The following is a 27,623-nucleotide window of genomic DNA, read 5'->3' as shown; positions in this document are numbered from 1 at the left end:
TTGTTTGTCCAAGTACCGCAGAAAGAGCCTAAAAAATACTTTACTGAACTAGGCTAGTCGGAAACAGAACTGTATACCTATCGCAGTTTAAAGGTTTAATTTGCATGTTTGCGAGCTGGTTTAAATTGATACAGATACAAAATAGGCAGTTGCTTAGAGTCTAAGCACTTGCCAGATGGATTGTATTATACGTGAAGTGTAATACCAGCGGCCCATTGTGAGTTGGTTGTGCAACGCCCAAATAACAAATTTCAAGACAGACACTTTGCCAGCGTTAGGTTACTGCACTTTTTGTCTTTGCTGTTAAGAGGGCATGAGGTCAAAATCTGTCGCGAGCGCATTCATTATTTTCTGACATTTTGGACTTGCTAATGCATAATTCATGAATTGTGATGCCGCTTCAAATTGATAAAATACATAATTTATTTGCCTCAATCGAATTTTGTAACTGAATTTGAAATGGGTAGATACGTAAAAGACTAAATTTGCCCTTACAGAGATGTAACGGTAGTGTAAACCGCTTTAACTTCCTGTAAACGTTGGGAAGTTACCTTGTTTGCGTAATTTACTTGAAGGTTTCCGGTGAGGTGATGTGAATAAACCTTGAGTGACACAAGTTGCATGCAGGTGCATTTGAGTACAAAAAGTAACATCAACTGTTTTGCAATTCTTGTTGATGTGCGCAAATTTCTCCGAAATGTAGAAAAAAATTGTTACTTGTTAAATACTGTCTACAAAGCTGATGGTGGCTGAACCGTGTTAACCCAGTATATAAGTAAAATATAAAACAGAATGTAAGATGGCACTTTACAGGGTTAACTTTTGTTGTTAAATCTTCTACACAAGCTTTCGCAAGCATAAACTTGCTTCATCAGATCAAATCTGGTAAATACTGTTTCCTTGTGAGTAATGTTACTGGCCCTAACGTCACTTGGCACAAAGGCAGCTCTCTTAGGTCGGATTTAATTAAAGTTGAAAGCTTTCAAATTTAAAGACTTGAAATTAATTTAAAGATTATTTTCATCACAACCTGGGTAAGTAGTTGAAGTGGTTAATTGCGGTTTCCATCTGGGGAAATATTTAATGAAGCAGTGATAACTGATGCCTTCAGACGAGCTTACTCATAGAACACCGAACGAAAATTGAAAATAATCTTTAGAGAGATAAGATAATAACTATATGGCCTCAGTCGACAATGCGTCATCGCAAAAAACGTTCTTTTTCCGGTTGAGTAGACAGAGTTATTGTTTCAAATGTGCCACGATTGCCTCCAAACCCGATGTTTGCTTTTAGAAAAGCAGTGTTCTCAAGTCTTACCCAACGTCTCTGTTGTTTTAAGTGCGGTGTAGCTCTATGGGATAGTAGGCCATCGATTTTCAGAACTAGACATTTTTTCACACTGCGTCGCTTGAGCTAAGCGCCGTAAACAGCTATATTGTGGGCAAATTTATTCAACGCTTTGAAAGGCAGTGAAACCTCAGAATTCACTGAATATATTATTTAGATCGACTATATTGCTACAAAAAGCTGTTGTATGCAGTAAGCTGTCAGCCTAATTCAGTGAACTAGTCCCCTTGGTAACTATTGTAAATTAATAAACAATGGGTCTTCCTGTATTTTACCATACACGTTGCATACCGTTAATAGATCTTCGTGCTTTTGTGATGTGTGACTTAATCCGATGCAATGCAGGTAACCTATAGCGGTTTTAGCTTGTGTAGGAAGGACTGTATCAAATGACGTGCCTTTTGGTTTAAATTACCATGAAAAAACTTACAACCATGAAGAAAGGACGGATGGGCAATTGCATAGTGCACTATGCTGTGCGTTGTCAATTTTCCAATACGTTGTATGCATAGTACACAGCCGTATCGATCTGCACAAGAAGAAAGAACCTCAAAAAATCACAGACGTTTTTTATCAGGCAAAAGGGCTAGCAATATCGAGTATGGGTACCTCTTTATATGAGTTATGTTAAGTTTTACTAAAACCGTTAGCACTATTTTGCATTTGGTGACATAAGGCAAGTTTACGTCGGATAAAAGTATTCAGTGATAGGAAATTTATTTTCCGTTGTGAAGCAATAGACAAAAGACATCTCATTGTATTATTATGAAAGAAAAGCTCGTTTGAGGTTACTTTTAGATGTAGACTAAGAAAAAGTTTTTAGTTTCGTGGTGTTTTCTGTAAATTTAGCAAGTTTGTTGCGTTGCATAAAACGTTTGTAATTTTTTCTAATTTTCAACACTATACGCTCACATGTGGTTAACAATATGATTGCGTTAGCAGAAAAATGTACGTTTTATAAAAACAAGGCCCGAGGGACTAAATCTTGTGAGGCCACGTGAAATGGATATAAATTTTCCATATGGTGATGCAAGAATGTGATGTAATTGCCTCAGGAAGTGTTTACCTTGCACATTGACCGATTAAGCCTTTTAAACAAGGCAATTGGCTGCATACGGTGTTGTTGCGCAAGTTGGTACCGCCCTTGGATTGCAGTCAAGACTTTCTATAAGGTGCTTTACCGAAATATATTCCCGCCTCGTCACATGTATTGTTTTGCAAGTGACGTAACTTAAAATCTTTATTTGGTTCTCGCAGTGATGGGCAGCCAGGATTATTTATTGGTATTGTACCATTATAGCTAATTGTGATCACTTGGCGGCTTTCTACGAGTCAGTTGAGATCTCTGCCAAACTGTAACAGCTGGTCACTGTATGTAAGCTACTGTAGTTGCTTTATTTGCAACAGTTTATATTTTTTTAACATTTTTCAGTTTTTCATCACCACTAAACCATTGTAACTAATGACGATCAGTTCTTAAGCATTGTTGGTACTTATTTTCTTTAAGGAAGGAAGTGCTTTCGCAAGTTTCGCAAGTTTCAAAGAAAATTTTGATACCTTCAAACTGATTATTACAGTAAAGTGCATTTAGCTTAGAACAGCTGATTGAGGCCCAGCTTTTGTATGGAAATGAGGTGACTCCCTAACTTTATAAATCTTTTATTACAAACGTTTCGAAGTGTTAGTGCAGGAAATTCGCTTTTTTGACTAGACGCAAGCGGAAAGGTTTAAACACTTGAAACAGGCTGATTGACAACAACAAAAAGTGTAACTAGTGTCCGTTTGAATTAACAGTGAAGTTTGGGTATCGCAAATGGATGCAAGTGATTGAAGTTTTTTGTGTATAACAGAAACGTGATATGTCTATATTTGACGTATTACGTCGAATTCATTCGCGAATGGAAAGAGTCATTCAGTCACGAATTCCAATTAACTTTTATTGTGCTGTAATGTGCACCGTTGCGAGCAGGCTTGTAATTAAGCCCGCTTATGTTGGGCGTTTCACCTGGTTTTAGCTTATTAATTCCTACCTTTTTGTTCGAGTTCGTTACTACGGATAGGTCGACATTGCCAAATCTGATCACGATAACCTTACCTTTGACGTCATACTTCAAAAAGCCGAATGTTGGTTCTTCAATACTTATACGGTGAAACAAAAACGTCATTGGTTTGAAAATAATGATTTTTAAAAAGCGATGATTCATACTGTGCTGTATATTTCTTAGTATTACGGCAATAAACAACATACCGATGCGCAATTCAACCAAATTTTTTCTCAATCAAAATTTAAGGCGATGTTTAAAAGTAGTCGCAAAATAATCTTTTAGAAAGGGAAGGCTGCAGAAGGACATGTATTATTCAGTACTTCTGTGTCGTTTGTTTGTATGTAACTGGAAAAGACCATTGGTTTCGCTTGGTGCTTTGTACACATTTGGAGGAAATGTTTCACTGCCGTCCACACAATTTCTGTTTGGGGCTGTCAGTGCACAGCGTTGTTTTTTAGAGGAAGTCTCCTTCTGTTTTGTGCGTAAACAGCCATTCCTTCAGACAAGGTACTAACTGCGTCAGCCGTCTCCAAATGAGAAAGGGTGAAGACAAGCGAGTCGTTTCGATTTGGGAACAGCTATTTACAAACGATCGCCACAGACTGAGCGGTTTACTTATGAGGATGCCTGCCGTCGTGAGATTTCCTCAGGAAAAAATCGACAGTGGCGATAAACTATTGTGCGTAGTTGTGTCAGGCTATATGCCAGGTCAAATTACATATTCACCGCACAGAATTGCTGATTCGAATACTCGTTTGAAATTTTGGCGCTCAAAGAAATGTCTCGATCCACCACAAGGTTCTGCGGTATAAGGTCGTGCTTTAACAACGGAAAACATCATTAATTTTCTAGGGGCGAAGGCACATTTGTCTTGTCATCATGTAGCGTAATATAATTAGCGGACAATAACTAATTACTGTATGCTTGAATCACCCAGAAACATGTTGTTACCCTGTGGTCCGTTATGTACGCCTATTTGGATAGCAAGCCATTTTTAAAGCGTTTAGCAAGTTAGTGTTTTTGCAATTTGTTGGAAGTTTTGTAGCTTTCTATACGTGGAACAAGAAAGAATTGCGTGCAATGCGTTTTTGTCTAAATGGAGTAATTAAGACGTTATATTTCTATAGCCTTATAAAGTTGAAATCACAAAACAAACCGCTGCTTTTGATAAGAGAGCCGTTTAGATAGACCAGCTACTGCACAACTAAAGGTAGCTGAGTTTAGCGTCTCTGATTACAGAGTGTGAATTCACTAACTATGTATAAGATTATTTTTAGTCATTTTTGAAATGATATTGATCTGATATTATTTAGCCTAAGACGTTGGCAACGCGTTTGAATGATACAAAGCAAACACGCCCTATACAGTACAAGATGTCAGCGGGTAGGTTCAAAATAACATGCTTTACAGCAAAGCCGAAAAAAACGTTTGTTTTGGCTATCTCTGCTGCTTGGCGGTATCCACTACAGCAACGTTAGCTGAAAACAAGTGATGGCTAACATTAAAGGCCTGTGTTAGTTTTCAACGAGGGGCTTTGTGTAGTCTTTTGTTGTTTCTTCGACACAATCGTCATGAATGGGAATTTGGTAAAGTAGCTTTTTACGATCATGTACTTCTGATGACGCAGATAGCTGTTTCTAAAGATTTGTAAAATGGCTTTAAGCGGAAACACGGTGACGTTGCCCACAAACGTTAAGATTTTTTCTTTTTGCCGGTATACATTTGCCTGATTGGAAGACACGGGTGTAATGAAATGATTTCTTTTACCCGCAAGATTCTAGAGCTGATTGTAGTCTGTGGATAAGCAAACAAGTTTAGTAACGTTACGTGTTTCTTCAAAACGCTGTTTCCACATGCAACATTCATAGGTACAGTAATGACGTTGCTACGCTTTTAAAGTTGTTGCATAGGTTTTGAGTGTGTAGCGCTACAGGATTGCAGATTGTGCGTTAGTTTACACTGTAAATTGGAGCCTACCACCAAGTGTAATAGTTGAAGAAAGTTGCAACAAAAGATACTGTATTACAACACAACATATTGACGCGTTACTCGGTCAAGACTCGCAAAAATTGTTTGTGTGGCGTAATTACCACAAGGTTATGTAAAATTGTTTACTATATTAGCTGTAATTACAAATCTAACAAGTTAATGGTCCTGTATTACATATTACGCAACGTGTAAGCTTTAGAAAACGCAACTAAGCAACTAGTGGGAAATTCCATAACGATTCATGAACAGTTTATATAGAAAAAAGTATTTTTAGAAGTCAAGCAACAGTCAATACCCGACGTTATTTGAGAATGCGTGCTTTACTTTCCACCTACCGTCATGTCAGAGCACTTTGTTTCTTTGCAGAAAGTTCTGTCCTTAATGAAGAAGTGTTTTCGTAGTTTATTAAAGTGTCGTAGTGGTTTATAACATACACAATGCCTAACGCTGTACAAAAGTTTGCGAATCACCTGGTCAAGCGTTTACGACGGGCTGCGTCATCAACTTCGTCACCTCCTATTGGACAGCCGCCAGCTGATGTCACAATCGAGGCCGAACCGACGGGAGACATATGTAGTCCAATAACCCCGGCTGGAGCAATAATCCGAAAGGAAGTTCCTATTCAAAGTAAGTATTATGTCACTTACCGCCGTGTGTGTCATTTGTCGTCAAATTTCCAGCGACAAAAATTTGTCATAGTCCGCTGTTTGCTGTTAGTCATGTTGTCATGTAAGCATTTTCTCATATACGTTTTACCCTCATTTATGATGACAATATTTTGCCCCAATAACTGTCACAAACGTGACATTTTGGAGTTTATCTTAACTATTCTTTTTAATAGAAATACGCGTACTTTAAATATTTTCCAAATATGATTATGTTGAAAGACATTCATTTTAAAACAAAAACAGAAGGGAGCTTTATTCCTAGCTCAGAAATTCCAATGTGGGTCCAACTTAAAGTGGGGAAATTTTTTCATTTGTTATACGAACAATTGGTTGTTTGGGCTAATCTTTTTTTAAACGTTACATGTCTAAAATTGTGTAAAGATAATTTAACATTTATCTGATGACTGATGATAAACTCTAATTTCGTTGTTTTCTTGACTTAAAACGACAAATTTGGTGAATTTTGATTTGAAAGTTCATGTCTCAGTAAATTAGAAATCGTACGTTTTCTATAAAATTTTTGCTGGAATTTAAGAAACTATAAGACCAAGTGACAAAGAAACTCCAACCCATGATTTCCTACAAAAACTGAGTGCAAGCTGTTTTTAGATGCACTTTTGCGATATCATAATTCAACTGATTTAAGTATGTACTGGAAATTTGCAGTCTACTTCTACTCTACAGTATTCAGAGAGTAACTTTGTGGTTTTGAAAATCGTAAAGCAAATATTTCAATATACACTCCCTGCCGTTTGCGAAGGTAATTAAATTTTAGGCATTTTACTATCAGCATAATTTTACCCTCCATAATAGACCACTTACTTTAATTACGTGTTTCAGAGGCGAAAATTTTACACTTTTGTAATAGCTGTATCGTCATAGCCACACGTCACAAAGACCTGGTTTACTTCAATTAAATGTCATTTTCTCTGTCGGTATAATTTTCAAGTCGTCCCTCGCAATAGCCGCTGACACTGTAGGCGTGGAAATTGGACACCAACGCTAAAACTCCTACATTGCTTTAATGTCTTTAAAACAAAATTGAAAAGTGCAAGAGCCCGTTTGTTCGTTTGCGGTTTTTATTTTATCTAAACTCTTTGAAGCTGCCGCATCCCATGTATTTATAATAGATAACATGATTTTCGGCCCTTCGAAATGGCTGGGCTATTTGGTGTTTGTATTGATAAAAGTGATCAATTGAGGCGCCGTTTATTTGTGAGTTGAGTTTTGAGCGTTTGGGAACACGAACTTAATTGATATCAGAAACTGTTTAAGGAGAACCGTGTTTAAAGAGTCACCAAAACATTTTAATACCAAAAACGAAAATTATAACCACTGAAGACTTAATTCGTATTGCACCCTGTGATTATGTTATTTTATTTTGTTTTTAAGATGGTTAAACAACACAGTGTGCTGTCGAAATGCGTTTTGCAAATGTGTATACAAATGCATTGTACTTCCTTTTGATTTACGCTGAGTATGTATTTCAGTAAATTTAGTTGAACGTGAATTTAAACTAAATATAATAAATAATACGATAAAGTAAGTTTAACGTCATGTTGATACTTTTAGACCACTTGACTCCCGAAAACGTCCAATCTGTTCTTAAAGTTCATTCCTCCCACTCTTTCGAGACCAGCGTTCAAGTTAGCCGCGAACCTGAAGCGGAAGATGACGTCATAATCGAGTTGGAAGCCATGAAAAATCTTCGAATCGAAGATGCGCTTACTGAATCGAGAAAAATGCAAGAAACCTTCGATAAACGTCCCCGCGCGGTAAGACAGGATCAAGGCAAATTACCATCCCTATGTTTTAATCATAGCCCTACGTAGAAAGTGTGACAAGTGAACACAAAACAATCAAAACATCGTTACTTATAAGTTGATATTTTCAGTCATTCCGATGTATTGATATATAAACTGTTTGAAAAAGTGTGTGTTAGTGGTAGCGAGTGTTTTTTATGAAGCTCAGTTACTCCTGGAAATGGCGTAATTGTGCTTCTAAATATCTGGTAGGGGTTGTTCTCGGGTCGAGATGAGATGGGGACAGTCTTTCTGTCAGCACCGCGTAGGCAATTTGTCGAGAGCCACTCTCTTCATTTACTATTTTCTTATGACGTTTTTCGATCGAAGCTCATTTGATATGAACTTTTGTCACGTTTTTGTCTAAAGTATGTGTTAATTAATGAAATTGTGATTTCCTTTGTCAAATCGTACGATCAATAACCCACTAATTGACACGTCCTACTCGTCTCTAGCAGCTGTTAGCATAGCATGACTTGTAATCAAGCCAACGGTACTCTATTAGCGTTTGTATATGCGCTAAAATCAATTAATTCTTTTAGCAATTAAACTCTAGTCCAGGGGTGGGCAAACTTTTTGTACTGAGGGCCGCATTAGAAAAAATGTTGCAGCCGGCGGGCCGCACACTCTCATTACAAAGTAGGAAAATTTACCCGATGTGTAAATAAACGCATATTCATATTAAACATAATTTTTGCATTTCACACTCAGTTACGTTTAAAGCTACGCAAACAAAGGCCTACGGTACCGTATTTGTATTTTATGATCAAACAATTGAATCAAACAATGCGTGAGAAGTGTACGGCTAGTTGCTGAAAGCATGTTGCAATACATGCGCGACTGACGTGTGTGTGTTTACGCACTGAAAGTGAAGAGAAAAACACACTCGTAAAGGGAATAATATTTTGTCATGTAACCTGTTTAATTAAAACAATAAGTGATGAGTAGGAGTTTCTGTAAGTGCCGGCGGGCCGCATAAAATGGGACCGCGGGCCGCATGCGGCCCGCGGGCCGTAGTTTGCCCACCCCTGCTCTAGTCTAAAGTATCGACGGGTTACACGGCTGTAGTTAAATGGTTCTGCTTCGTTGCACATAACTATTGCGGTTTTGCAACTGGGGTTAAAACCTCGGCTTATTCTGATTGGTTAAATGCCATTCAACCATAAAATTATTTTGCAGACAAACATACGGCGCCTGATGAAGGAGTTGCGGCAGTTGCAGAAAGCCAGCCAGGAAAGCAACGGCACATTTGAGGTGGAACTCTGCTCGGACGGTGACAGCGAAGACGGCCACGATTTATCAGATTGGGAAGTTCGATTTTTTAAGTTTGACGAGTCCTCAAACCTTTGGAAATCGATGCAGGAACACGGTATCGACTGCGTGAAATTTCGAGTCACTTTTCCCTCCGATTTCCCCTTTTCACCTCCGTTTGTGAGACTTGTCAGCCCCTACATCGAAAATGGTTTCGTGATGAACGGTGGTGCGATCTGCCTCGAAGTGCTTACCAATCAAGGCTGGTCTAGTGCTTACACGGTGGAAGCTCTGCTTGTCCAAGTGGCCGCTTCTCTATCTCACGGTGGCGCAGTCGTCAGTAAGCACCAGAAGCGTAAACAACATAAACTAACCCAAAAGCGTGCCGAAGTCGAATTCAGGCGGATTATTAAAATTCATAACAAATACGGATGGGTTAAATTGGAAAAGAATGAAGGATAGGAGCTTTTGGCGAGCCCTGACATTTTCTACAATCAAACACTCTGACATTGTTTAGGCTGCTGCGTCATCAAATTTACCGTTCCATACCCTCAGGCAACGTCTCGCTTTGGCAAACGGTCTTCCATTTGGCGCTTTCATTGTATTAAGTTGCAATCGAACGTATATCTTTAAGCTCGAAAATTGTTAGCAGTCAAGCGTGATCATTTTCTAGATAGGCCCGTGAAAACCCGAAGGTCTATGGCACGACCCGTGAACCTCTTTCCCGTTTGCATTTGTTGGTTTATTTATTTATGATTCTTGCTAACGTGATGCTCAAGCAGGCTTTTTCACTGTGTGTGCAGTTAAGTGTCCATAAAACGTTGTGGCGTTTTCCTCGATTTCTTTCATGGATTTATCCTCGTAAGCGTTGAGGACGATCTCTCAAAATCAATCATAAGTGGACCTATATTCAAAATTTCAAACGGCTAAATAAGTTCATGAATCTCATGACAACATATGGTTCGAACTGGATTTTTTTTTTTAAATGGTAGTTCATTGCTCGTAAAAATGCCCTTACAACAGCAACTATTGCAATAACAGTTACCTCACTAAACAAGGGTTTATGCATCCGGAGGCAAATGATTGCGATTGTGCGCTTTGCAAGTGTGGAAAATTGCAACATTTTCTTTTGATATGGACATAATATTTCAAACGCCCAGTATCGAAGTTTGCTAGTTCTTGATAGTTGATATCTATGCATAGCATATGCCCCAAGATGGATTGAAAACATTCCTCTAAATATTGAACAACGTTTCGCTGAAGGTGGACGCTGGCTTCGAAGTTGCTGGTAAAATATAATTGGGTTACGTTATTTTTCTTTGAAGTTTTGACGTGAAAGTTGACATTTTATTAATCGATTTTTTTTCGTTTCGTTTCACTCTTTTGATGACGGTGACAGAACCCTTTGTCATTTGAATGTCAAATGTCTTTTCGCCTTTCTATTCACTCAGAATTTAATTTTCTATAATAGATTGGGAGTGTCATTCAACTTATCTGTTATTAGTTCTCAGAATTGTCTGGACTTAAGTTGTATTTCTTGTTCCGTGTGACCCCAATGACATAGGAACAGGCACAAGAATAGTTGTTATTGGGAATTAAACCGTTTTCTGATACCGTATGGCGCTCTATGCTGTAAGATTTCTTGTCGATTTTTCTTTTCTTGTTATATTTCTTTTTTTCTGAAATAAATTGTAAAAATAACGACTGCTTTGTTTGTTTGATATCGCAGCAAAAATCTACAGTGAAAAGATTTCGTTGCAGGAAAATGTATCTTCTCTCATAGCGGAAGTCGATAACCTGTAGCACACAAAAGCATCCTTAAATGAAAAATTGGTTTCCTGTAATATTTTGGGATTTGTTAGCTGTTTAAGTAAATATCAAATCGATAACGCCGGAAGAAGAAGCATAAACCATAAAAGCTTTTTACAGCGGGCAGATGTAAGGCGTTATGTGGAAATGATATTCCGTTAAATATTATTGATGAAAAGGTTCAGTAAATTAAAATTATAACAGAACGTTTTATTTTCAAAAAGTTCTATTTAGGTCTAGAGCTAAATATAATTATTAAGTAAATCTAATTGACAAAATGGTTTTTATGTGTAAAATAGTTTACTGTTATAGTATAAAACGGGCACGCTCAAAAACAAATTTATTAGATGTTAACTCTTGTCATTTCACCACTGTTAGCCATAATAACTTACAGTCTGCTGGTATATATTACTAAACTACTATTAGCCTATAGTAGTAACAGCTTACTGAACCATACCTTAATAGGCTACTAGGTACCAGTAGACCTTAATATTTTTATACGGCAGCCTTCCAATAAATCATTAATAAAATATCTAAGCAAACGCAATGCTACAAAACTCTTCTGCAACACTGTGTGTTCATTGATTTATAAGCGGTTGATTCATTTATTAGGCTGTTTCAGTAACAATAGTTTTAAGCGTATTCATTTGATGAAAAATAAGCATGGTTAAGTTTTCGTCTTCAACTAATTAGTTAGTAGTTTTATACACGAAGATGTTTTTCTTTTCTATAAGCAGAAAACTTGTCGCCGCATGGTATGGAATCGGAATTTTTATTATCGGACTAGAGAAAGTTTTTGCACAACTTAAACTTGGCTATGACTCCTCACTGACCAAGGCACTTTTACCAAGCTTGTCTTTGTGTATTTTTCTATATCGTAGATGTAACTTGTCATTTAATTTTTAGTTTTCATGCGATCTATCGACCGAACTTAATATTTTTTACAATCGGGAAAATTTTTTTTATAAGCTAAGTATAAAACTCCGGCGTTCGTCCAACCCATTTTTGCTTTTTACATGTATAAAATCGCATTAATATGCCTTGAAATGAAATATATTGTCGTATTCATATATAGGCTGGAAATGCAACACAGTAGCTGGCAATTAATGGTGTGCAATTTGCAATTTTGAAACGCCGTATGAAACTTTTTTGAACGACGTATAGACCTACCTGCCTATTGTATGTTTCTCAGGTTAAAATCGATAAGTGATCGTAAACAAGGATATGAGATGATCGAAAAAGAAGAAAGGAAAAATTAAATACATATAAGTTTATGGCCCAAAAATTTGAGTTGGTGAAAGGGACTACGGCTCAATACCCTCCTCCCTAAATACCCTTGTGATTACCATGGCAGCAACGATGAATAACGGATACGGTTTCGCATTATTGCAAACTTGAGGTTCTATAACCGCTTCGCTATACGGAGTCGACATTAGGCTATAAATTAGCCTCGACACTCGATCGTATCGTGTGAGCTATGTAGCTTTTCGCATCGTTTATTTTTCGCAATTAACTGTCTGGAGCGAAATTTACGATGCTAACTGTTAGTTATAGCATAATTAAAACCATGCTTATAAAAAATTAATAAACAGGACAAAGTGGTGAAGCGTCTCGTTTGCTGCTGCCAATCTATGAAGACACCACAAGTGCAAAAGTCTCTTTAGCTTAGGGTATTAGTGTAAGCTTATATGCTCGACCATTGGTATTAACTACCGTGGTGTGAGTGTGAGTCGGCTCCATCTTTTTGGATATTATCATGTGGTAGGTGAGCCCACCGGCTACAATGGCAAAGAACTTAAAACATGAAAGATAGCAATTATATGATTCACAATTCTGATGTAACCATATCCTAGGTGTAGATTAGCTTTGCAAAATAAGTTAAATCCTTCATGAAATTGGTTATAAGCATTTCGATTACACTTGCTAATTACATATTTATTTACTATATCGTCTATATCTATAATTGATTTTTATTTCATTGGTTGATCACAGCTAAATTGGCCCGGATTCACAGACTAAAAGTGTAATGCAATACAAAATAATACAGTAATACTGTAAAGCGATTGGAAAGGGTTTTCCCCCATATAAAAAGGTTGTTGAATTTGTATGTCAACTTTTTATAACGAGTCTATCATATTTAGTAATCGATTATGTTTATTGTCATTTAATAGAAATTTAAGAAACAGGTATAAAGCTGAGCAAAGTTTATTTATTGTTTTCAACTTCACTCAGTTTTATTTTGTTAGCATCCATAAAATCTGATAAATTTACGCGCGAAATTTATTCAATCGTGAAAGACAGCGCGGATAAACTTGTCGGGTCAAATCAAAGGTTTTTGAAGGGAAATCTCTAAATACCGCGAAAGGACTAAAAGATTTAAGGGAACTTAAGATGTAGTAACTTAGTTCTCTTAGTCATCCAGCAGTATTTAGAGAGGTCCTTTTTGAAGGTATAGATAAAGCCTACTGGTAGTTAGTATAAACCGGAGAAAATAGAAAAGCTGAGTTCGATTTCCAATTGCGCTACCGTTGTAATACTAATACCTTTGAACAAGTTATGAACGACGCTTGCTTCAATTCAGTGGTCATGGTGAACGGTTACAAATTCGGGCAATAGACTTAGCAAAAAAAAAACGGTGTAGCCTAGGCCTACAGCCTTATACCGTCTGACCGTAAGTTAGCTAAATTATCCACTCAGAAAACTTGCACAAAGGACAAGTTCGGTAATCAGGCCTCGAGCGTTGAAGAATTATCACAGAGTTTAATTCGTGATTGTGATACTAAATCAATAGGCTACAAACTGAAAGCACTTAACTGCCTATAAAGTCGGTAAAGGTCCTTATAGCTGGGGTGTAAAGTTGGGTTCCGCGCCAGAAAATTTTCGTTGGTTTCTGGCGCAGAACCCAACTTATCTGGCACATCATACAGATTTTCCGGTAGTGCCAATCGGGCATGTCTGGTGCACACAACGAACTTTCTCTCTATATAGAGCTGTATAGCCTAATTACTGGAGTTCTTATTGCCAACACCCATTTTGCCATTGCATTATATTGGGCTGCAAAAGTAAACAAAGCTAGCTTTTTCCAGTAAAAAGTACAGCTTTCATACTTTTCTTCGAGCTGTCTTCAAATAGTCTCCAACCATTTAGTTCATAGTTTGTTCCAATACTTTCAAACAGTCCAGGAATATTGTTGCAGCAACAAAATTCATCAACAGCAGAAAATAGGTTTAATAAATCCTTAGATCTTTGCCGGTAAAATGTAACCTTTCATCCAAAAGCAAGTAAGTTCCATTGTTATAAGCGGGACGCCAGGAGTTCACTTTTGTCTTTAGACAGATTTAAGTCGCGTATAAGATGATTCAAATCTTCTTGAGTAATAAAATGTGGTCTTCTTTTACTCACAAAAGGGTCAAAGTCAGTGTTTGACTTATCAGAACTTTCAGCAGATTCAGCTTATTACTGGGAGACTAGATCGAGGCTTTGGAATCGGCAATTCCACAGAGTGTGAAACCGGACCAATGGTAGATTAGGGTACGCAATGCCTTTTTTAATTTTCTAGTTATACCCTTCTGTTTTAGTGAGGCAGAAATAACAGTCCGTGATGTGGTCTTTCTGCTCTCTCCATACCATTGGTACAGCAAATCTCATAGACACGTTTTTTTCCAGTAAACCATTTGCTAAGTTTTGTACTGCAGTCTAAGCAACAAAAATATGGTGCCCAATATTTGTCTTGGTCACCAACTGCACATCCGAAGTATGCATAATACAAACGTTTAATTTTATTGCTTAGATTTCGTTTGTATTTATTGAAAGTTACTTCATCGCAGATGTAGCAAACAGTATCAGCCTTATTTTTGCAAGAACGCCATTGTTTAGACATATTTTATATGGTTAATCAAGCAGAATGTATAGGCTATACAGTTAATCCTACAATATACGTGAATATAGCAAGTGTAGCTGTGTTAATGCCAGTTTATTTTGAATACTGATAAACAAAACTTCAAGCAGCAGTGCATGCTAACATTTTTTTCACTGGAAGCAAAGCTTCTCATCGAAAACTGCCATACTGACTAATCTCGAGTACTGATTTATAATACGACAAGAATAGATTTTGAAGGTGTATATTATCACACCAATGGCTTAGCCACTGTGTACACAATTTATTTTTTCATGCATCGGTTGTATCTGGACAAATTCAGACGTTTAATGTTTTGCAATACAGTATTACTTATGTTTTGTGTGTTTTCTAAATGTCTCATCTATGTGACATAAAAAGCTGTAGTTTGGGTTCTGTGTATTATAATCCAGAAACAGTTTACAGAACATGGCCATGGCCCACAGTAAATGGTTACATTACCTCACATACTGGTATGTTTACATTTCAACAATATTTTTTCCAGATTTTAACTGTTTACTTTAACCATTGTATGTTGGTGGTAGCAAATCCCATAAGACGAATTTGCATCAAAAATATTTTAAATCAGCAAGCATACAAAATATTTGGGGCCGCCAGTAGGTGGCATCTGGTTGAAGGTTTAACTCCATGCAAATTAGTATCTGGAACGCTGAATGTTTTAAGTCACATTAATTTCAAATCAAACTTCTTGACAGTTGAAAAAACGATGCCACAAAAATCCATCATGTAAGCTCTATTAAATTAGTTGAATATTTTTAAGAGTGGTCTTTCATCAATTTTATTGATGTTTGTTAATTTGGATAATGTATGTATGAATGTTTAAAAAACTCCATAGAAAGGAGGGTTTTAAATGCCTAACTACATTTCTTAACAGATTTGCTTTGCATAATTTGAAATTTCTGTTCTTTTTGGATCAGGTCATTTTTCTCAAGCAAGGCTTCTCAGAAGGCCAGATCGCCTGAAGCCAAATTAAAAGAGATAACAAAAAAAGAAATTAGCAAATCAAATGAAAATGTAAAGGCACCTGCCAGCGATTTACTTACGTCTCAAGATGAAGACTCCCCACTGAAGACAAAGAAAAGAAAAGCAAGAGCAGTTATTTCTGATTCCTCTGGAGATGAGAATAATGACAACACAGAAAGCAGTGTCAAGAACAGCAGCAGTGTTTATCAACAGAGCGGAACTCTAACGCCGATAGGAAAACTCGATGTGAATGTAAAAAAGGAAAAAAATGTAACAGTAAGATGTTTTCTGCATTGTTGTGTTGTTATTTACTGCATACCTTTTACATAGCATATCCAGTATATCTTACCAGTGTCATTAGCTTCGTAACAGTGGTTTTATATTTGCAACAATAAAAACATTAGCTCATAATATCATACGGTCATTGTTGGTATATGGATTAGATTTGAAATAATTTTGCCTAGATATGTTCAATGCACGATTACTTTAATGTTATGAAATAACAATAATGTTTTTTTATGTTTAATCCTATTGTTTTGATAGTTGTATATATTACTATAATTTATAATTCTTGTTTGTTATTCTTACAGTTGCATTATTTATAGGAAAACACTGATTCCACTTCAGATTCAAACCCTCCCCGTAATGTTGCAATTACTCCCAACGGAACTGTCAAACGAAAAACAGGTATGTATGAAGGACATATGTGTTAATTATATATTTATCAATTGTTTTAGTAATTTTTGTGGTAATACGAAAGTGAAAAAAGAAGAGGTTTTTGTAAAATACTGCTGAAAACATATTATTATTTTGGCTAAGTTTATTTGAAGTTTTATGCTCTGCATTATGACAAGAAGGTATTAATTGTTGTATATTAATCAACACTTTTAGTATGTAAGAATATTATTGGAAACACTCTTTTATCTTAGCTCGCAAAAGTGCACCTACACCAAAAAGGCTTAAACTTGAAAAATCTGATCAACCATCAAATCCCAAAAATGATGTACCAAGTGAGAATATGGATGAAGTAAATGCAGGGAATAATAAAAATAAAGATGCCTTGTGGAAGGTAACAGAAATTGCCATTTTCTTTTAAATTTTTTAGCAATTTTTGCAAAGTTTTAAATGGCGATTTAAGGCTTTGTTTTACGTTCGAAAACTAAAACAGTTATTCAGATGACATCTGAGACTAAACCTGGTCTAACCAAGGTTAATTATGAACAGTGCAGTAATAATCATAGCTTGAACTCCACATACACAGTACATGTACATATTTGGCCAGTTGCTATTTCATTTAAACTGCTCTGTTTTAGGAGACAAGAGAAGAGACTGCTGAGCAGTCAGATCAGAGTAAAAATGAAGAAGATGCTCCACCAGAGAAGAATGAGGATAGTGATTCACCTAGCAACACTCCGCTAAAGAAAACTCCAAAAAAGGAAGCTTTTTCCTGTAATGGAAATTCAAAATCAATGTCACCAAAGAAAGTTTCAGACAAGAAACCATTAAAGAAGGCACAATCCACCAAAAAATCCCCTTCAAAATCTAAAATGTTAGTTGCGTTGCAAACTTGTAATGACAAAATGTCATTCCTGAGGGTAAAAAATGCTATTTAGCATTTAAACTATTTAAATAGTTTCGTAGACGATTTTACGTTTATTATAATCCTCATTTCCTTTAATGTAATATTACTATTTATGATTGGATACCACTGGAAAAGTATTACTGTAGTAAACTAAACGGTTTCTTTTTTAATTAGAATACTGCAACTTGTTTTTGGAATTTATAAGTACAGAATTATATATAAATATAATCAGTGAAATATATTTATATCATCATGTTTGTAAGAAACTTTGTGTAGACTATAAAAGTTATATATTTAATAGGCCTCTATTTTATATTTGCATTATACTATATAAAATTACTGCATAGCATATGGTTTATGAAGTGCAATTTGTACTCCATTCAAAGTTATTATGACCAATAACAATATGGTAACAAAATTTTAATTCATAAAACATTCTTCTGCGTTTATGATAGGAGCAACTTTTTCCAATCTTCCAGGAAAGAGGTTGACAAAGATTCTGATGAGGACGAAAAAATGACAAAAGTTAGTGCGGAAAACTATGATCCTGGTCGAAAGAATTATCACCCAATCAAGCATGCTTGCTGGAAGCACAAGCAAAAGTAATTTAACGTTGATATATGGGGTATGAACATAGAACACGCTATCTGTGTAATAACTATATCGGTATTATGTGATATAATGTAATCTTAAAATTTAATGGTATTTATCAAACTGTTCGTATTTTTAGGGTGCCTTATCTGGCCTTAGCAAGAACGTTTAGTCTTATTGAAGACACTTCTGGAAGGTAAACACTTTGTCAAATCATAAAAATCTTTTTGGAATAAATCTTTTTATTGTGTTATCGGTTCATCACCAACTGATTTTACTTTTGTTTAGGCATGAAGACATTTGTTTGATTGCAATTAAGTGCATTATGGCGTTTTTATGGCTTTTAAAAATTTCCTGCTTTAATAGAGCTTAACAAAAACTCTCTAATGATGAAATAACATATTTATCAAAGCAAATCTTTTGAAAAATTATGCATTTCAATAGTCACAATTCACAAAATGAAGTGATAACGAGTATGTTTAAACACTTACCTCAGAATATGGTTGTAACTTGCAACACTGTTATGTTTCTATTTTAGGTTACGCACAATTGAAATTCTGAGCAATTTTCTTCGAAGCGTGATTGCTTTATCTCCAGATGAATTGGTTACCTGTGTTTATCTCAGTTTAAACAAATTGGCCCCAGCCTATGAAGGAATAGAACTTGGGATTGGTATTTTAAACTGAAACTTACTGAATTTACTACATACTCAGTTGTGTTGGCAGTAAAAATTACTGTAGTTAGCGGTTGATATATATCAGGATAAAACAATAGTAAAAAGGTTAAAAAATATTTTACTATCAATTGCAGTTCAGTGCTTAATTTGTTGTTTAAGGGGAACATCTTCTCGTGAAGGCCGTGGCTGAAGCTACTGGTCGCAGCTTGGCTAAAATCAAAGGAGACGTGGGAAGTACTGGAGATCTGGGTATAGTTGCAGAGGTATGGCACTTCTAAATGTATGAGGTAATGTTGTGCTTCAAACAAATTTATTATTCTTACAACTGCGAGAAAACGTCTCCATACATAAAATAAAAAAATACTTTTTAAAATTATGTTTTCTGTTACAGTAACCTTTCTGTTTTCACTTTGTGTTTCTACATAGAATAGTCGATGCAATCAGAAGATGATGTTCACCCCAGCAGCACTGACTGTGAATGCCGTGTTTAAGAAACTAAGGCAAATCGCATCCATCGTTGGTGGCTCGGTAGGTTTTTAGATAGATTGCTGTCTTCCTTGAAAGAAAAAAACGTAATCGTAAACGTTTTGCTGTTCTGTATTTTCATACTTTTGACGCAAAAGCATTTGCAGAAACAGCTCAATGTAGTGACTTTGACCCAAAAGAGTAAAAACAGTTTTCCAGATTGCTTTTTAATAAGGGAAGCTAGTTTGCAGATGTAAGATATTGAATTACTTATGGGCTACGGCACGTTCATGCTTTTCCGATTGGTGAACACACGATTGCACCGGTTGGCATAATTTGTTGTTGTGGTATCAATTTTTAACTGATTAAGTTGTAATTATCATGTGAAACAGATGCTTATTGTTTTCGATCAAGATAAAACGTTTTACAATTGTGCATGGAAGTAAATTTCACTTTGGTGCAATTTCGAGTAAACCATGTTAGTGAGTGGTAAGCCATGGTTTTAGAAATGTTTTGATAGATGGCTTATTTTGTTCTAGTCCATGAACCAAAAGGTTGCTTTGGTGAAAAGTTTGCTTGTTGCCTGCAAACGTTGCGAAGCAAGATACCTTGTCAGGTAATTTTGTAATATGATGATGTCTTATTTGGATGGTAAATGTGGTGCTTTCTACCAAATCATATGTATGATCGTTGTCGTAATATTAAACAACATCTTTGAAATAAAGCAAAAGTGTTCTTTTATCGGTAATATTTTATTTCTATTTGCACACTGGTCAGGTCTCTGAGTGGCAAGCTAAGGATAGGATTGGCTGAACAGTCGGTCCTGGTTGCTCTTGCTAATGCGTCTTTCTTAACTCCACCAGGACAAGGTACGACGGGGATTTTGCCCTAGAGCTACGTTTAATGTTCTTCAATTAATGAGTTACTATTAACCAGGATGTAAAGAGTCTACGTAATTACTTAAAGTGAGGGGCAAGTCCAAAAACATGCATCAAGCATTTTGCTTTTTTGCCACTTAATTATGGCAATAACTGCTTAGCCACTACGTATTAGTGCAAATCTTTTCTCCAGTGTATTTACTCTTTGATTTAAGGCTAACTTGTTTTTGAACTTGCCCCTCACTTTAATGCATAATCTGTAATTAAATTACATTATAATATCACATGTATATCATCAACATACTTATGGTTTAAATACTTGCACAGATTATCCTCCTCAAATAACAAATTCTGGTAGCGACATGGCAGCTGATACATTAAAGTCAAAAATGGAAGAAAAAGCTCTCATTATCAAAACCACATACTGGTAATATTTGCCAAGAGATACACTTACAATTAGCTGTTGAATTACAGAGATTAAAATTCATAACTTTTCTCCTTAAGCGAGTTGCCCAATTATGACATCATAATCAAAAACCTTCTCGACCATGGAATAGATGAATTGCCGGAACATTGTAAATTGACTCCAGGTATTTTTTGAATTTGGCCAACAATGGTGTTGCCATATTCTCTAAAGAAAACCTCACTACCTACAAATTTTATTAAAGGAATACCACTCAAACCCATGCTCGCTCACCCCACCAAGGGAGTGTCAGAAGTTCTGAATCGATTTGAGAAAAATGCCTTCACCTGTGAATTTAAATATGATGGGGAAAGGGCACAAATCCATGTCCTTGAAAATGGCCAGGTAATTCATATGATTTTTAAGTACCGAGGACAGGTAGAAAGTGTTCTCCAGTCAACCCAACCTAATTCTAAGCCTAATTTAAGCCCTATGCAGCACCCAGCAGCGCCGGGCTAACGTTGTGGTAGTTACAACAAACTCCATTCTTTGAAGGCTGTCCATTCTTTATGCATAATAACTCATGGGCATAATTTGTTGTGAGGTTACTCTTTTTAACTTTAGATTGTGTTTACAAATAGAAACCTGGATGGCGGTGTCTATTTAAAGGCGTTAAGATGAAACAGCTTGGATTGTTTAATATGAAAGTTTAGTAATGATTAAATCAACCGTCTAAATCTTTCAGGTGAACATATACAGCAGAAACCAAGAAAACAACACCTCAAAATATCCAGATATTATCCACCGGATACCTGGAGTAGGGCAAAGCGATGTTTGATATGATTTATTTATGACTGATGCTTTTCTGTACACATATTTAACATTCAAAAATTAAAGTAAAGTTTGAAGACTCTGTTTTATGCATTGCTCAGATGCTCAAGGAATCGGTGAAATCCTGCGTTATTGACTCAGAAGCTGTAGCTTGGGACCAAGAGAAAAAACAAATCCTTCCTTTTCAGGTGTACATTGCCTGTATTGTTACTTGTCATTTGATTGTGACATTGTTTTCTTGAGCTTAGCTTACCGGTAATTAGTCTGTTGCATTGTGTATAGTTGAATTCAACGGTTGAGTTATGTTACTGAGTGCAACTGCAGCACTTGCGTAAAATATGGATAAGAAATATATGAAAGTGATAAGTTGACGCAATGTATAATCTAGAGTGAATTTTTCCATGGTTAAACTGAGTGTGTTATCATTATTTTCAAATCTAATCTTACATTCTTACTCTTCTCTAGGTATTAAGTACCAGGAAACGAAAAGATGCTGATATATCAAATATCAAAGTACAAGTCTGCATTTATGCTTTTGATTTGCTTTATCTTAATGGAAAGGTAATGTAGCTGGCGCCACTTAAAACTTTGTGGTTTGCCTCTTTTATTTGTAATTATCAAACATTATCTTCAGTCATTAGTGCGCGAGCCATTGCGCAGGAGGCGAGAGTTACTGCATGACAATTTCAATGAATGTGTTGGACAATGTGTATTCGCCAAATCACAAGACACCACTGACACTGATGAAATTGCAGAGTTTTTGGAGGAATCTGTGAAAGGTTATAAAATTCTTGTAGTTTGTAATCACCGCCCTCTCATTTTTTTCTTTCACTTGTAATGATTTACTGTTAGTGTTTAATGATTTTATTCAGGCAACTGCGAAGGTTTAATGGTGAAGATGTTGGACAAGGATGCTACGTATGAAATTGCCAAGAGATCCCACAATTGGCTCAAACTTAAGAAGGTAAGAAGACAAAATCATGCAGGATTCGAGATAAAATGTGAGTTCAATAAAATCCTTTTGTGTTTGCAGGATTACCTGGAAGGAATGGGCGACACACTGGATCTTGTGGTCATCGGTGGATACAAAGGAAAGGGGAAACGAGTCGGCAATTATGGAGGATTTCTTTTAGCTTGTTATGATGAGGAAAGTGAAGAATATCAGTCAATATGCAAGGTGTGTGGTTGATGCTGGTACTAAAGATAAACAAATGGTGAAACAAAATACCACTCATGAGAAACTGAATTTGGACAAGTTTGGTTTTCGTTTGAATGTTTTCTAGAAAGCATTTTGTGCCAGGCACAGCTGAGTCTGAAGACAGAGATTAATGAAATTATATTGTTAAATTACTTAAATATCAAGTCCAAAGCCTAAATTCATGCATCCGTTAACTCTAACCTACTGATTTTAACCAGATTGGAACAGGGTTTTCTGACCAAGATCTGGCCAAGCATACACAGTTTTTTAAAAATCATCTCATGACCGAGCCAAAGTCTTATTACAGGTTAACTGATAGAATTATATCTTTTGACAAAAATTGGATTTTGAGATCCACATTTATGCATTTTAATGTTTGCACAATGTTTTAATTTATGCATTCAATGTGGTTTGTTGTGAATGAGTCTTTTAAGCTTTTAAACTCCATGACTTGACAGATTAAATGGAAGTGAGGCAGATGAATGGTTTGAACCTGTCCAAGTTTGGGAAATAAAAGCTGCAGACTTGTCTGTCTCTCCAGTCTATGCTGCTGCCAATGGAATTGTGAGTTTGCGTTTCTATTGTTGAATGAATGTAGGATACTAACTTGAAATGCATAATTGCAATGCCTTTCATTAGTTCATAATCAACAGAATCTTTACTTGTGGCTAACAAGGTAGACATAAATACTATTTGCACTCGGCATTGTATTTTGTATGAGCTTTATCAACTATATCCACTCAATGCACAGAGTGCCACTCATAAGCCTCAAAACTTTATAACAAGAATTAATTATTTATTAAGGAAACTTCTTAAGCACAGGCGCATTGGTTGACTGACTTATTGGTTTAGGTTGACCCAGAAAAGGGAATTTCTCTCAGATTTCCACGATTTATAAGGATAAGGGATGATAAGAAACCTGAGCAAGCTACAAACAGTGAACAGGTTTCGATGTTGCAGTGTTTAGTTAATTATCACATGTTTCAATAAGAATTGTCAAGAGACATGCTTAAGTAAGGTTGAATTCTTCAATATTACTAAAGTAATGTTATCTTACGATTTCCAATTAGATTTGACCTGTTGTGGAAGCACTATAATCATTTTAATGGATATAGGCCGAACTAAAAAATTTTATAAGATGCTAGCTTACTTGTATTGTCTTGCTCACTTTTCGCATGTGTCCTTGCCTTTTTAGGTGGCTGGAATGTACAACAAGCAAGGGCAGATTCAAAATCAGCTTAAAGACAAGGATAGCAGCAAGGACGTAGATTTTTATTGAAAAGTTACTTCACTCACTGCCTTGGAGGAATTCATAATCATCAAGAATGAAAATTAATGCATATGCTCCATGATGCCATTTTGTAGAAGTTTAAATAAAATGTTATATCGTTGACTATGGATGATGATGGGTTTAACGAAAAAGTTGAATGGCTGAATGAAATAGGGAAACTATTTTGACTGTTGTAGAATAACATGTTCATTATCATCATAAACTGTTAATTAGCAAAAAGAAGTAGAATTACAAACACATTTCATACATCATAATACATGTCATGTTGCAAATATATTGCAGAGACTTAGTCATAATACAATTATGATAAATTCAGTACAGTAAAACAAACTTCACATAAAACAATTACAATTGCCTGAGCAAAAACATATGAACAAGTATTGCAAAATCAACGTAATTTAATTCAGTGGAAAAGATCTGAAGACTGATGATTGAACCAAATACACATATAACTAGCATTAGAAAGTTGATATTCCAATGAGTTTTCTAATTTCCTCATTTGTAATCCAAAATATAACAGACCATGGCGCTATCCTAGACCAGATCGGAATAAATCCTTTGTATAAGCTTAGAAATCCCTCTTGTTTAACAGTAGTCACCACGCAATCTACCGAAGATTTGTAAAACAACCCACGACCATTACTGTCGCGTGCTTGGTTCATCATTCTGGTTTTGACGACATCAGCTGGTGTACCAAGTACTGCAGCAACGAAACCGCTGCATATGCTGGCCAACATGTGACAAAACCAATTATCTTTTAATCGTGTATTTCGTAGAATATACTGTTTTGCAACATCGTATGTGGTTAGGTTGCCTACATTTACCAATGCTGCCCTTTGGACATTTGGTACCCACCCGGCCCAAAGACCCTTAATTCCATTTGCATGATATGTACTTCGTAACGCATGACACACATTTGTGAAGTTTGGCTCAGTGTTCCCCAACATGCGGTGATTTTTCATCTGCATTTTCACTTTGACTAGATCCATTGGGCTAGCAACGAACTGGCCGACTGATCCAGCACAAAGGCCTGCAATTGCAGCTTTCCACACCGAAAATGAACCATCTTTGTTACGACCCAAAACATTTTCTCTCATTTGTTCATAAACGATCATCCTTACACCAGTGTATATAATATGTCTATACACAGCAGGTGGAAGTCCGGTCCATAGTTTTGATACACCTTCTTCGCAAACAACACCAAATGCAGTTCTTATCATTCCACGCTTTACCATCGTTGAGGCATGGCCATTTGAAGCTACTTCACCCTGGATTTGTAACCTGGTTTTGGTCAGATCTAAGGGAAACGTTGCAGTTTCTGCTATAGCAGAAGCTGCTGCTGACGATGCAAATTTTATGCATGTCAACTGTAACTCATTGAACATTTTATGCACAGTTAGCCTATTTAGAGCAACCTACAAGAGAAGCAGTAAGTTTAAAATCATATTAAAAATATACTAATTCCAGATGTTATTACCAATTTCTGCGAAATTCTGTTTCGTTTTAGATTTTTATGATCCCTTCATATCACATTAAAATATCTTTAGAATGCATTTTTAGTGGTATGTGTAAATACTTTAGAAGTTCACAGGGTTTGAAGAGGCAGAGATAATTTTCTATGCTTTCAAGTTAAGCATATGAATCTTTCATCATCATTAATCACAAGAAACACAACAAAACCCAGGAAAACAAAGCAACCCAGAAAGCACATTTGAAGTGAATTAATGTGTCCTTTGAAAAACAGTACACTGAGTGTGCCACTGCCAATTCTGTAACCAGGCCATAGTATGGTGGTACTATAGTATATAGTAGTACCAAATTACTTGACCGCGGGACTTATTCAGCTTTTAGAAAAAAGTACTGAATTCCTTTTTAAAAAAATAGAAGTCGGTCCCGGTATTACTTCAAGGTTTTGAGAAGTATCTTTTTCAAAACTTTATAATAATTAAACCTTAATGTCAATTTTAGCATTTTTTTTTTTTTTAATCTACAAATGTCTAATAAGCTCGCAAGAAGTGCGTTCACATATGTTTTGATCTAAAGTAATCTTTAGCGGGGTCATATAGAGGCAAAAATTGCACTTTTCCCAATTCGTATCTGTTCTATTTTACATTAGGAAACAAACACACGAAGAAATGTTAAAGGAAAGTACTTGGAAAACGTTTCATAATATTCATCGAAGTTATTTCAGTCAAAAATAAAATGTACACAGAAACGTTATCAGTTATCAAAAAAAACATGCAGAAAAATTTTAAACAAAGACGGGTATCACAGGTCACAACATGCTTGCTGAGATGCTTCAATCAGCATACAATCCACGAACTAGAAAATTAAGAAATGTCAACTGTAATTCACAAAAGTATAAGATTATTATTAGCAAAACGTTTTTTCGGCTTTTATCTTTATCACCATGCAACGAAAGGCCTACTGCATGATACTAAGAAATAAAAATAAAAAAAGCATTGTTGTACATGTATAAATTATTAGAAATCATTATAAAAGATTATAAAAAGTTAAAGACAAAATTTGATGAGACAAAAAGATATTGCTAGGTTTGAGTCGTGCAAAGACCTCAATCCGAGGATAAACATTATCATACCATAGAAATCTAACAACAATGTGTTGTTATTATTTGATAATCATACCACCTTAGGTCTAATCAGGGAGCAACAAGATTGCGGAAATGAGCAACACTAATTTACAGAGTGGTGAAAATATTGATTTAGAAAATACTGATTGCTTATACACTAGCAATTGAATTGCAACACTAAATTATGGAAGTGAAAAAAACGCAACTTCAAAATATAACCAACGCTTTCTATCTCTTCTGATCTCACTGTATCTTCTCAAAAAGGCCATGCTGTACCAGTTATAAGGGTGTAGCGTTCGCCTCCCTGTCTGTTAGATCACGGCAGGACACCACGTTTTTTTTCCGAAAAAGCCATTGTATTTTTCTCTATTTCCTAGTTTGCATTTCGAGTCAGTCATATTCAAGACAATAAAGCATACAAACGTTCTTTTTTGAGACGTCTCCCCGCGACAAGTTTTCCTGTGCTTTGGCACATGTCATTCGTAAATAGTATCGAGTTATCCGCAGAGGTGGATTGGAAACAGCTCAAGAACATATGTATAGCATAATGAGTAATGACTTTAGTTGTGCTATTTAGGGTTACCGTATTTTCATCACCCAAAAGGTGGACACGTAAGGCCACCAAACATTTGCACAGTGGACAGTGGAGTATTTAGGGCGTTGAGGAAAGAAAGACAAAAGTTTTTAACGCAACAGCTAAATTACTCGCATCACTAGAACTTCATTGAAAAGGTAAGGAGCGCAAACGTTTTGAGTTTTAATGTCTCAAAATGAATTTTACCTTTATATTTAAAAGACGATAGTGGCAATCGACGGTGTACAATTTTGAAGCGCCGTATGCCGTATACAAAGGTTTTAAAACGCCGTTTATTACCTTAATATATGATTTCCCATATGACAACCGATAAAGAGTACTAAACAAGAAAACTCGATGAACGAAAAGGAAACGAAGACTTAAAATGCCTGTAGCAAACAAAAATTTGTTTCGTGAAGGAAACCATATATTCGCTATAGTGCACTTCAGCAATTCAAATAATGACTAGCCTATACTTAAAGTAACAGCGTCCGAGTGAAAATATTAATATACTAACAAACATCACTGTGATATTGCGTTATCAAGTAAAACTGTGTAGCATATAGTTAGCATGTAGCGGTGTATTTAGGGCTGCGTTGAGGGCAGCCAAAAAGCTTTAAAAATCGGTTTTAAGATTCCCGAGCTAGCTAGCTACCCCACCCGAAATGCACGAAGCACAAACATTTTGTGTTTTGTGCCTCAAATAACGCTTTAAACAAAATCTATTTTCATACCTTTGTAAACAAACAGCAAC

The 27,623-nt window shown here is 36.0% G+C and overlaps 2 protein-coding genes and 1 pseudogene across 4 annotated transcripts; 2 read left to right on the top strand and 1 right to left on the bottom strand.

The window, feature by feature from the left end:
• The first annotated feature begins 4,758 nt into the window (after positions 1–4,758).
• On the top strand, positions 4,759–10,806 carry LOC143452145 (ubiquitin-conjugating enzyme E2Q-like protein 1). Its single transcript, XM_076953005.1, has 3 exons — positions 4,759–6,008; positions 7,622–7,824; positions 9,031–10,806. Exons 1-3 carry the CDS (start codon positions 5,819–5,821, stop codon positions 9,562–9,564), a joined length of 927 nt encoding a protein of 308 aa, XP_076809120.1. The 5' UTR covers positions 4,759–5,818; the 3' UTR covers positions 9,565–10,806.
• Positions 10,807–15,290: 4,484 nt separating this feature from the next.
• LOC143451355 (DNA ligase 1-like) lies at positions 15,291–23,812 on the top strand. Of its 3 annotated transcripts, none has more exons than XM_076951840.1 (25): positions 15,291–15,553; positions 15,745–16,060; positions 16,396–16,477; positions 16,720–16,859; positions 17,104–17,339; positions 17,828–17,974; positions 18,103–18,159; positions 18,502–18,635; positions 18,799–18,902; positions 19,066–19,167; positions 19,644–19,720; positions 19,882–19,973; positions 20,310–20,409; positions 20,487–20,572; positions 20,651–20,790; positions 21,131–21,202; positions 21,318–21,404; positions 21,682–21,777; positions 21,851–21,995; positions 22,089–22,180; positions 22,250–22,393; positions 22,633–22,721; positions 22,873–22,978; positions 23,267–23,359; positions 23,610–23,812. In XM_076951840.1, exons 1-25 carry the CDS (start codon positions 15,339–15,341, stop codon positions 23,691–23,693), a joined length of 3,036 nt encoding a protein of 1,011 aa, XP_076807955.1. In that variant the 5' UTR covers positions 15,291–15,338; the 3' UTR covers positions 23,694–23,812. The 3 variants fall into 3 exon arrangements, with proteins under 3 accessions (XP_076807955.1, XP_076807954.1, XP_076807953.1); XM_076951839.1 differs by having other exon boundaries at positions 15,745–16,066; positions 17,107–17,339; XM_076951838.1 differs by having other exon boundaries at positions 15,745–16,066.
• On the bottom strand, positions 23,666–26,256 carry LOC143451356 (mitochondrial uncoupling protein 4 pseudogene; annotated as a pseudogene).
• Positions 26,257–27,623: the final 1,367 nt, after the last annotated feature.

This window comes from Clavelina lepadiformis, chromosome 4 (genome assembly GCF_947623445.1).
Source record: "Clavelina lepadiformis chromosome 4, kaClaLepa1.1, whole genome shotgun sequence".
NCBI classification, from domain to species: Eukaryota; Metazoa; Chordata; class Ascidiacea; order Aplousobranchia; family Clavelinidae; genus Clavelina; species Clavelina lepadiformis.
The sequence above is the reverse complement of the archived record's forward strand: the minus strand, read 5'-3'. Positions and strand labels throughout refer to the sequence as shown.

Bases quoted from the DNA above. Each gene is read 5' to 3' on its own strand.
- LOC143452145 (XM_076953005.1), top strand. From the start codon at position 5,819: ATGCCTAACGCTGTACAAAAGTTTGCGAATCACCTGGTCAAGCGTTTA. The intron at 6,009-7,621 runs GTAAGTATTATG...TGATACTTTTAG, and splicing joins AAAGGAAGTTCCTATTCAAA to ACCACTTGACTCCCGAAAAC. The intron at 7,825-9,030 runs GTAAGACAGGAT...ATTATTTTGCAG, and splicing joins TCGATAAACGTCCCCGCGCG to ACAAACATACGGCGCCTGAT.
- LOC143451355 (XM_076951838.1), top strand. From the start codon at position 15,339: ATGTTGGTGGTAGCAAATCCCATAAGACGAATTTGCATCAAAAATATT. The intron at 16,067-16,395 runs GTAAGATGTTTT...CATTATTTATAG, and splicing joins AAAAGGAAAAAAATGTAACA to GAAAACACTGATTCCACTTC. The intron at 21,996-22,088 runs GTTATAAAATTC...GATTTTATTCAG, and splicing joins TTTGGAGGAATCTGTGAAAG to GCAACTGCGAAGGTTTAATG.